This window comes from Chelmon rostratus, chromosome 13, assembly GCF_017976325.1.
Source record: "Chelmon rostratus isolate fCheRos1 chromosome 13, fCheRos1.pri, whole genome shotgun sequence".
In the NCBI taxonomy this organism is placed as follows: Eukaryota; Metazoa; Chordata; class Actinopteri; order Chaetodontiformes; family Chaetodontidae; genus Chelmon; species Chelmon rostratus.
The window spans coordinates 11510920-11522130 of NC_055670.1; the positions used below are offsets into that span (position 1 = coordinate 11510920).

The window sequence follows — 11211 nt, forward strand, 5'->3', positions numbered from 1 at the left end:
TGTATTCTCTCTCTTTTAACAAGCACATTCTGTAAGTGGTCAAAGCCAGCAGAGTGTTGAGATGAACAGAGTCCTTTATCCTTTATCTTCTGAGAGACTGACTCTCTGTGATCCGCCTTCTCTTCTGTATGATATCTTCAGCTGCTTGATGTAATTGTAAAGTGGGATGTATTCTACCAATTCATGTTTTCATATGTTTGTGTTGACCTCGTGGCACAAGCACTGCGCCGCATTGTTAGATGCCTCCAGTGACATTAGAAACAGCATTTCCCATCTTAGAGAGAGATTTTTTTTTTTCTTCCTTCGGGCACGCAGGACAGGACCCAGGTGGCACGCAGCTGAGCTTGTTCATAGTTGCTGTTTTTTCCAAACACATGTTTACAGTCACAGTGCCTCCCATTTCTCAGAAATTCCCACACAAAGGGATATTGTGACATTGTAAATACGCGAGTGTGTGCGTGTGCAATCATGCATAATGCAGTAATTTCTTCAGTCTGGCATTATGTGACATGTTCCTGGTCTGGTTTTATGTCTGCTGTTATCTATCCATCATTTACATTCTTTTTTTTTTTAATGGTCAGAGGAGTGGCCGGAGCACATCCCAACATGCAGTGGGTGCAAGGGAGAACATTTCGTCCATTGCTTTGTTCAGGAAAAACCTCAGGTTAACTCTGTCGCAGGGCTTCTATATAAACAGACAAAATCCTCACAGGCATGTTCAAGTTGAGTCGAACAGCTTTGAGCTGTGGGTAGAAACTCATGTAAACACAGAGAGAACGTGCACATTTAACAAAGAAAGCGCCAGGAATGAAACTCAAACCCAGGACCTGCCTGTCGTGAGAAATCATCAGTTATTGTCACAGAAAATAAAATAGCCTCAGTTAAAAATCGTTTTAAAAAGACTGTGCTGAGGTACTGTATCATGTGTATGCATCACCAGACTCATTAATGTCACCTTTCATAGCAGTAAAATAAACCAAACAGACTCCTCTTCATCTGCTAGCATTTCATTCGAAGGTGACCCTGCACCTGCACAGTATGTGAAACACTGTAACAGAAGGCCGCGTGCATCGTTGCATCCACACTCTGCATTGTTTCCGATGAAAGGCTAAATTAGAAAACAGGTTTGGAACCTGCTTTCATGGAGTTGAGACTAGCAGGCGAAGCTCAGGTGTTACTGACAACATTACCAGCAGCTCTGCGCTGTTAAAGTGTCCCCGTAAGTCATGACAGAGCAACAGTACAATACCAGGACCCTGAAACTGAAGCAGCTAAATGGAATTTAGCCATCATTAATTTAAGTATTTACACCACGTGCCTACTGTGATACAGCAGAACACTAGACAATATGCAGCATAAATCTTAATTTATTCATCTTTTCTGAAGCCATCAAGGTTTGTTTAAATAAGTAAAACAAACCCAACAGAGAGGAGAACATGCTAGTGAACATGTGTATAATATGCCGTCTACAGCAAATACTAATTGGGCCTTTAATGCAGTGCATTTAAAGTGTTCTATTAACGGATACGAGATAAAAGTTTGCACACTCCGATGTGTGTGTCTGATTGAATGAAAGCTACAACAGCCGCTCCAACAAAGCAAAAATCACAGGCCGTGTGGTGCCGACAGGATGAAGTGACGAACTCTGACAATGGATCCAATTTCTAATGTTGACACAGGATAAAACTGCCAAGTCCTGACAGTGACCTGTCAGGACCGTGAGAGGAAGGAAGGGAGACTGGCCAAAGCAAAGGTGTGGGACCAGAAGCAGTCACGCAGCAAAAGGAAGCTGCTATTCTTTCCTCTCATCAGCGTGAAATGATTCTGGGAAAGGAGACCTCCATTAGAGAGAGCTGTCCAAACACACGAAGGGTGTTAATGTTGCAGGAAGAGCCGCGCTTTAGGCCCTCTGAGAGCCGCACTGCACCAAAATGGTAGCGGATGTGCATTTGGATGCGTTCGACATCGGCTTTGATTCACGTGTTCGTGTTCCATGCGCCCCCTTTTTAAAAGGTTTGTGCTCACCTCACCTGTACCTGCAGCTCCCAAATGGCTTTCATCACTTTCTCATCCGTTTAAATAAATCATATTTGTGAGAGTGGTAAAATAAAGCCTCTGCTATTTTCGTACGCAGTGACGCACCCACCTTATGAAATCACAATGCGGGACATGTAACCTGAGAGAGGGCTGCCCACTATCTGCTACGAGCATTGCATCTTTACGGGCCTTTTGTCCTCCGTTTGTTCTCTCCTTTTGACTGTTTTCAATATTTAGTTCTTCATCGTGTGCAATCAGGCGCAGAAGGGGAGCGTTCTATAACGTTTGTGCTTTCAATGTATGGAGATAAATTGATTATTAAATCCGCCTCTGACCTCTCAGACGTCATTAACATCTGTTGTTTTCAGCAACCGAGATTGTACAGTTTAATTTTACTGCCGCAACAATTATGGATCCAGTCACATATATTGTTAAGACTCGAAATAATACACCCAAACAAGCATTTTTTTTTCCATTTTAATCAGATTTAACTGAAAACATGGGCTTCTTACAGCATCACACAAGGCTAATAATTTAGATTTTTTTTTCAGCTTGTGTAGTAAAGCGCCTGTCAATCTTTTTTTTTTTTTTGAGTTACAGCCTTTTCCTCACCTCTGGTTTGTTCCGCTTTTTTCACTTAAATCATTGATGCCACGCTTAAATGTAATTACACGTTAATCTTTCATTTAAGAGGAGCTGCACTTTATATCAGAAGGTATTTTGCACCGCACAGTATGCCGTCATCATGCTACCCAATTACAGTGAGAGATTAAGTTTGAAACATAAGCCTTTGATCTGAGTCAGTGATTAACACAGCCGGGGTTTAGTTGTCCAAATCACTGGCAGATGCTCTGCTAAGCTCCGTGGCCTCAGCGGGCAGTATGATGGGATCTTTGGCACACGGGGAGGACCGGGGGGCTCTGCGCTGATCCGAGCCTGAAATGTGGCCACTCATATCCAGAGGCAGCCTTGTGTGTCCTCTCCTGTGCCCATTACGCTCAGGCCAGATACAGTCCTTATGTTCCTGTTCACCTAGCCCCCCTCCAAGATTTATTCAGCTGTTTACAGTGTGATGCGGGGGTGGTGGGTGGATGGGGGGGGCAGTGTGTAATGACATACTCATTTTCAATTTCGCTTTGCAGCAAGCCTTGGATTCCAACCTCAGCAGTCTAATCAAGAGGACCAGTGATTTGGAAAGTCTGATGGGCAAACTTATCCAAACCTGCCAACACGTGGAGGTGAGGTTGTTTATCTGTTCCCTTTCAGGTGCGGGGCTCCTCGCTCCTGTGGCATTTCATGGGCAACAACTCATTAAATTATTAACGCGGTGATGAATTACTGTATCTGAGAGTTGCTTTTCATCACGTCAACAAGATTAAGTGCTCATTAGTCTGGAGATCAATCACTGCTGTAATATGCGTGCAGTCTGCTGCAAATGTACTGTCAGAGCAAGCGAAGGCCAACTGCATATGTATGCATAGACTTGAAATAGAGAACGATGAAGCTCAGCTGACCACTGGTTTGCATCCATTTTCAAAAGTCAGGCTTGTTTTGGCACATTCGAGTGTGACTGTAATAAAAGCGGCTCGTCGCTGGGCGCCACATGCTCATCACGACGGCTGTGATCGCGCATGTGTCCGGGATGAAAGGACAAACTGTGAACAAGGTCGTCTGATGGCTGCTCTGTCCTGCGCAACATGAGGGCGCAGAATTATCCCCTCGTGTGGCTCTTTCTGTCACACGGCGTTTGCGTCAAGTTAGCCGCGCTGTCAGTAATGTGTTTGAAAGAGAAGGACCGAATGAGGCTGCAGTTGTGCAGCGGAGCAAAACGCATAACAAAACCCTTGTGTTGTCGACTGTCTCTTATCTGTGCTTCTGTCCAGGTAAATGCATCGCGGCAAGAAAGCAAGCTGCTGGAGGAGTGTGACCTGCTGATTAATATCATACAGCAGCGAAGACAAATCATAGCAACCAAGATAAAGGAGGGAAAGGTACTGTTTATCACCTTTTGGCGCCTTTGTCTTGACAACCGTTGCTTGTTTGTTTATCACCTTGTGCTCGTTGATAACCCTTCGTCCCCACGCGGCCAGCAAGCCGGCTTACATCTCAACGCCCGAGCACGGCACCCTGCAGCGGTAACAAGTCAGTGTTTTTGGACAAAAACAACAGGTGTTGCACTTTAAAGGCAAGGCTGTGTAACTTGTGAAAGAATCAGCAAAACAGGTTCTTCTTCATAACAATTAAAGGTTTCATCCACAAGCGACAAAACACACCCTTAGTCAGTTCAGTACATGAGGGGTTTTGCTGCTACAGCCTTGCTCACTGTGTACACTTTGTAACTGATACTAATTAAGTCAATTCACTAACTTCTGTTAGTGTTTACAACTGTGACGCAACATTTTAGCATGTCGCAGATTGGTCCCAGTTTGAGTCACAGAGCTCAGCATCTGATTTTCCAAGAAATAAATACTTTGAAAAACATGTAGCGACACTTCCGATCTGCTGATCTGAATCCCCAGAGGTGCTTCCAACTGCCTGGATGAAGAAATAAGGATAAACTATGTATTTTCCAAAATATTCTTCAAAATATTCTTAATCCAAACAAAGATGGTGCTGAAGATGGAACTGACACATGCTCTCACTCAATCTAAGAAAATGAACAAAAAAATGTATCATCATTCATATTGGCACATATTGTTTGTTCAGTGTTTTATATTTCTATACAAAATAGCACAGTAATTGTACTGTGTGTTAATTCCAGCTACCTGGATAAGAAAATATTGTCGCCACTTGAGAATAAAAGTCCTTTTTTTTTATCATGCAGCAATCGTGATACATATAGTACAACAGGAAAACGCAACTCATGTAAATTCTACCTTTATAAAGCTAATAATGCTCAGTCGTCATGGACACTGTCGGAGAGGTATCAATCTAACTGTACGTTTATAATTGAGTTCAGAGTTTGCAGCGATATTGAACTGGACTGCGATATATTCAAATGTGCTTCTAATGTTTTGCCCACCTCATATTTACTAACATGAGGGAGGAAGAATATTAGAAATAGATGACAATATAACCCAGACAGCACCACCTCAGTAGTAAACATGTCTTTAAATTAGCATCTCTTGGAAAGTCTGAATAAAAAATGGAAAATTCTCGTCATCACAAATGTGGAATTTGAGTCTGATCTGTTGTGCTGAACTGCAAGGTCAGTACAACAAGTTAAGTGATGATGTCTGTAGAGCAACTGACTTTAGAGAATCTTGGGAAATGAGGTGAAATGTAACTGTAATCACCAACAAAGCCACACAGTCTAGCTTTAAGAAGCTAAATGCTTTTAAATTTGCTTTATAAGTTTGTCTGATTTGCCCTGACTATGTTTCATCAACTCCAATGGCTGTAGACTTTGTTAACACAGAGAGGCGCATGCAATTCTCCCAATTGAAATTATACCACGAGATTGTCCAAATTGAGGGTTAACCCGACGGTGATGAATTTCTAATTGTCTACTACATTCTAATTAGAAATGTCTCTTCAATTAAACCCAGATTCCAAAAAAGTTGGGACACTGCTTTCTTTCTTTATACAATCATGTGTTCACAAATCGGAGACCCTCGCTCCATCCCTGCTTGTGAGCGACTGAGCCTTTCCAGGATGCTCCTTTCATACCCAAACATGATACTATCACCTGTTACCAATCAGCCTGTTTACCTGTGGAGTGATCCAAACAGGTGTTTTTGGAGCGTTCCACTACTTTCTTAGTCTTTAGTTTCTCCTGTCAGAACTTGAAATGTGTTGCTGCATCAAATTCAGAATAAGCAGATATTTACAAAAATCAATGAAGCTGATGAGATCAAACATTTAATATATTGTCCTTGTGCTGTTTTCAATTGAGTATATGTCAAAAAGGATTAGCAAGTTAGCACATTCTGTTTTATTTATGTTTTACACAGCGTCTGAACTTGTTTTGGATCAGGGTTGTAGTAAACATGTGGGCTCCCTACACGCTGCTCGCTCACCAGACTGCAGAGTTTATCACCGCTTTGTGGTCAGTATCAGTCCTCAGCTGTGGAGTACCTCTGGCATACATTTGATATGCATACACTGTGCCCCTTGAATCGTTTCCCTTCCTTTTCCCCTGTTAGGTGCCATTAGAAAGGCAATGGCATGCCGTGCCGTGCTCTGTCAGAGTGAGGTCAGCCCTGCTTCCTGTGCTGGCCCTCTCTGGAGGAAGACTCTTTCCTTCCTCGGCCCGTGCCTCCTGTCAGGCTCCAGGCTTGCTTTCAGCCACTAAGCCAATGAGGCACTGGTGTGGGATAGGATGGTTACCGTGGCGGTGTTGTGTGGGATGTTTCACAACTACACCTCTCATGCCAGTGTAGCTTAGAGAACAGGTTGAAGCTCGCAGTCTTGTGGGCATTACACAACAGAAAAATACAATTGTCAAAGGTGTAAATCCAATTTCCTTCTGCAGGAATTTTCTAATTAGCGAGGTAAAATCAAATCTAGCATATGGCAGGTTGGTGCGTCATGCAGTAGATTGTGCATTGATGGGCTCTTCACCAAGCTTTTCGCCTATCAACATGTCCTGTTTTCCCCGCTCAGGCTGTGCGGCTGAGGAAGCTCGCCCAGCAGATCGCCAGCTGCAAGCAGTGCATCGAGAGGTCCTCCTCCCTCATCACTCAGGCCGACCAGACGCTCAAGGAGACGGACCACACTCGCTTCCTCCAAACGGCCAAAAGCATCTGTGAGAGGTGATGGAGGAAAGAACACCGTCAGCAGACACGGTGAATAAAACAGTCAGCCACCTAACCGTGTGCTTCTTTATTCCAGAGTTTCGATGGCCACGGCGTCCTCTCAAATCCTCTTACCAGAAATTAACTTGAATGACACCTTTGATACTTTTGCTTTGGACTTCACAAGGGAGAAGAAAATGCTAGAAAGCTTGGATTACCTCACAGGTGAGTTTGCAAGTCAAGCACACTGTACTGCTCCCTCAGTATATACTGCCAGATGAGGACTCACTTGGGCTCTATAATTCCCAACACTGATCATTTTTACATGATTTGTTGCGTTGATTTATCCAAACAGTCCATTTGAAATTGGCCTCACCTCCTTCAATTGTGTGTAATGTTGTCACGGATTGAAGATATTTTGACTGCATGCCTGTTAGTGAGTCGAGTGACAGGAAGCAAACAAACAAAAAGAAAAAGCTCACAAATGTGAGGCCACAGCTTTATTTTCCGCTGAATAAAACAGGTTTGATTGTTTATGCTCAGGCGCCCGTGGTGCAGCGTCAATTTAACTCTGCATGGGGGCTGTAGCTGTAATAGCTGGAGGAATTGCAACCTAGCTTAATTACACTTGTCAGAATTAAAAAAAAAAAGAAAAAAAAGCAACATACAAATGGATGATGCTTTTTAGCACCACTGGTCGCTGCAACACATCATGAGGGCTTTTCTATTTTGGTCATTTTGTGTTGTCGTGTGCAGAATCCACTCTGCTCTCATTCCTGTGTTAGCAACATTTGTCTTGTGTTTTCTGATTGCAGCACCAAATCCGCCGGTAATCCGCGAGGAATTATGCACAGCTTCGTATGACACGATCACGGTTCACTGGACCTCAGACGATGAATTCTCCGTTGTGTCATATGAACTCCAGTACGCCATCTTCACCAGCCAATCAAATGTTGTCAGTAAGTCTATATGCAGCTCTCTGCCGGGAGCACGATCTGATGTTTGTGGTGGAGAACATGACAATGATGGAGGGATTTGAAAGGGATTTCACTGAAGGACTTAAAATTGCTCGGGAGCTGTGTTACAAGGTCCAAACATAATATTGTGTAGTAGCAGCAGAGGAGCGCTCCGTGCTGGCTCTCGTGGGTAATGAGATGACACAAAGTACGCTGCAGTGCATGGGAAGGGATGTGGGAAAAAAAATAACATCTCAGTCAGAGTGGATTTACATCCAGCTGCACATCATAAGCTCGATATTATCTTGGGGTTGAAATGAGCAGCAGACTGTTTGAATTGATTGCTCTAACAAGGTCACCACATGCTCGATCGAGCAATTTATTCTCATCTGCCTCGGCGCTCAAGCACACTTGGATGAGTGGTAGCGCGACTGTATTTGATGAGTCAAAAATAGCAGCTGTAGATTGAAACACTGCATAGAATCACGCCGTATTGTCTCTCTTCTTGATTCCCAATGCTGAGTGATGTTTGCTCTTTGTCGATGACTCTCTGTGTGTCTGGGCTGCAGGTTTGTGTAACTCTGCTGATAGCTGGATGATTGTACCAAACATCAAGCAGAATCACTACACTGTGCACGGGCTCCAGTGCGGCACCAAGTACATTTTCATCGTAAAGGCCATAAACCAGGCTGGGAACCGCAGCAGCGAACCAGGGAAACTCAAGACCAACAGTATGTCAAGTGAACAGCTGCACGGAATTGACTCTGTAATGCTGTAAAGCATTTCAGCAGCCAGCTGGTTTTATTCTTGCCCTCTCTTTAAGGTCAGCCGTTCAAGTTGGACCCGAAGTCAGCTCACCGGAAGCTGAGGGTGTCCCACGACAACCTGACAGTGGAGAGGGACGAGACGTCATCCAAGAAGAGCCACAGTCAGGACCGCTTCTCCAGCCACAGCAGCTACGGTGTCACAGGAAACGTCTACATCGACAGCGGCCGCCATTACTGGGAGGCTCTGATCGGAGGAAGCACATGGTAAAAACATTCAGCTGTTTTCAACCAACGACAGCAGCGTGGCTCCTGGGATGGCAATATGTGTCTGTCAGTCAGTCGGCTGCTTTGGTCCAGACTGAAATATCCTAATGAACTAAAAAACTTTTGCTCAGCTCCACCAAGAGGTCGACATTTGTGGTTTTCAGTGAAAGATCTCAGCACAGACTCTCTCAGAATTCATTGTATTAACTTAGGTGGTTCCTTAACTGCACATCAGGATATTCGTTTGTCCAATATTGACACCTGCAAAAAAAATGACCTCTCCGTTAGCCTCGGCTGTACTCTGTGTTTAGTGCTAATTAGCAAATGTTAGCATGCTATCACGATAACCTATGGTAAACATTACACCTGCTTATGTTACATGTTAACACGAGCATGGTTGTAGTCTTGTTTAATTGTGAATTATGAATTTGCGTTGTTTTCATTTTGGGCATGTAGGTTTGCAGTGGGCGTTGCATACAAGTCAGCACCGAAACACGAGTGGGTTGGCAAAAACTCGGCCTCCTGGGTCCTGTCTAGATGCAACAACTCGTGGGTGGTGCGTCACAACAGTAAGGAGATGCCCATCGAGCCCTCGCCCCACCTGCGGCGCCTCGGGATATTGTTGGACTACGACTCCGGATCGCTGTCTTTCTACGACGCGGTTGGCTCCCAGCACTTGTACACGTTTGACATCGCCTTTGCTCAGCCAGTCTGCCCCGTGTTCAACGTGTGGAACAGGTGTTTAACAGTCCTCACTGGACTGCCCATCCCAGATCACTTAGAGGGGACAGACTACAACAACTGACAAAACCCGTCCTGCTGGATTTCCTTTGTGTAGCCAAAAAGAGACCAGACTGCCTGCACCTCATCGACTGTGATGCCCACATACGCACTGTTGACAAAATACAAGCAGTAACCGAACGAGATGGCACAGGTGTACATTCCTGATCAGTATGTTGAAATGAATTGGAATTATTTAAGAACTGATTTGCAAACATCTGTAGATGTATTTCTTTGCTTTGCACATTTATGTACATTACACTGCTGGATGGGTTCAAGGGTCTGCTTACAGTGTGAAATTCATTGAGGTATTCCCAAATAGGCTGCAGTTTGTTTTTATTATTATTATTATTTCTAAATTCATATTCACACTTTTCCAGTCATGTGTTGTTAAGGGTGATGATCAACCCTTAAGTGCAAGTGACAAGCAGACTCCCTCACTTCAGTTTTTCTGGAAGGTTGTATTATAGCTTATTTTAAATGTAACATTTTTGAAAGATTTTTTAATTCATAGCACTTTGAGAGGACAGAGTTGTCACTATAAAATGCATTTCTAAGCCACTTGTCCCATAATGCAAACGTTTCCTTATAAAAGCACTTAAATAGATCTGATAACAAGAGTTAACAACAGTTTAATTTAGAAAATGTAACGTGAAATTCAGCAGTTTTGAAATATTTATTATCTGTAAATGCTCGAGCACAGTTCGGCATTATGGGATTATTCATCTCCTCATCGTAGCAGTTTCAAAGACGGTCTTTTTCACAATTTTCACATTTAAATTTCTCTCTGACAAGATGGAATAAAAGTTACTTCATTTGATTATCTGTGCGACTTGTCCTCTTCATTTTAAGACATGCGGCATGCTAAAAAATGTGTCTCCGTAATATGATAATTTAATATGCTTCGCACTTGTTGTTTACACTCATTTATACTTGATCTCTCATTAAAGCTTGAACAGGCTCTCACAACATCACAGTGAAAAGAAAACACTACCGCCACGGAGGGAAGTGTTGCTTTACAGGACTCACTCTGACCCACGCTGAGCCAAAATACAACTTCTGACAAGATCTGCTCTGACATCTCTTTTTGTTCTGGAGTAACGTGGCTTGAATTCTGCAGCATCTCCTTTCAACTAAAGTAGACAAGAGCAAAAAGAAAAAAAAAAATCCTGAACTCTGCGTGACCTCCCCCGCGAGACACCCTGCAGACCGAGCGGTAACGCATGAACACGACCTCCTCCGTGTAATGCCACCAGGACATCGCTGGGTTTTGAGATGTGCACATTTCTGTGCGTGAAGACAGAGTGAAAGCCATTTGTGTAATCATCAGTTGCTACACAGTTCTGGTTTTCACTGTAATTTTAGCTCTTAAAAAATCTAAAATAACAACAAACTAATGATTTGAAGCAATTTCATAGAGAAAATATTTTGTAAAAAGATTAAAACAATGCCTGAAGACCACAGAAGTACAGCGCAAAACAAAATTCCATTTGTATTTTGTATCATTTTATCACATAGAAGCTGAAGACAAGATATAAATGTTTTTCTCAAGACAAAAGCCCATTGATTGTGAGGTATTTGGAATATTTCATCACTTCCAGCTGATTGAAACTAAAAGCTGGAAACATATTTGTCCAGTATCTGATTTCCATTATGAGAGCACGTCTAAAC

General features: G+C 43.2%; 1 protein-coding gene across 4 annotated transcripts in view; it reads left to right on the forward strand.

Annotated features, from left to right (window-relative positions):
- Positions 1-10360, forward strand: part of mid1 (midline 1) — a 29727-nt gene extending 19367 nt beyond the window's left edge. For all 4 annotated transcript variants that reach the window (XM_041950994.1, XM_041950996.1, XM_041950993.1 and 1 more), the window contains exons 3-10: positions 3180-3275; positions 3921-4028; positions 6643-6791; positions 6871-6998; positions 7589-7732; positions 8299-8460; positions 8553-8760; positions 9217-10360. In XM_041950994.1, coding sequence (XP_041806928.1) covers positions 3180-3275; positions 3921-4028; positions 6643-6791; positions 6871-6998; positions 7589-7732; positions 8299-8460; positions 8553-8760; positions 9217-9565 — 1344 coding nt within the window. In that variant the 3' untranslated portion in view covers positions 9566-10360. The remainder of the gene's footprint in view (positions 1-3179; positions 3276-3920; positions 4029-6642; positions 6792-6870; positions 6999-7588; positions 7733-8298; positions 8461-8552; positions 8761-9216) is intronic.
- The last annotated feature ends 851 nt before the right edge of the window (positions 10361-11211 follow it).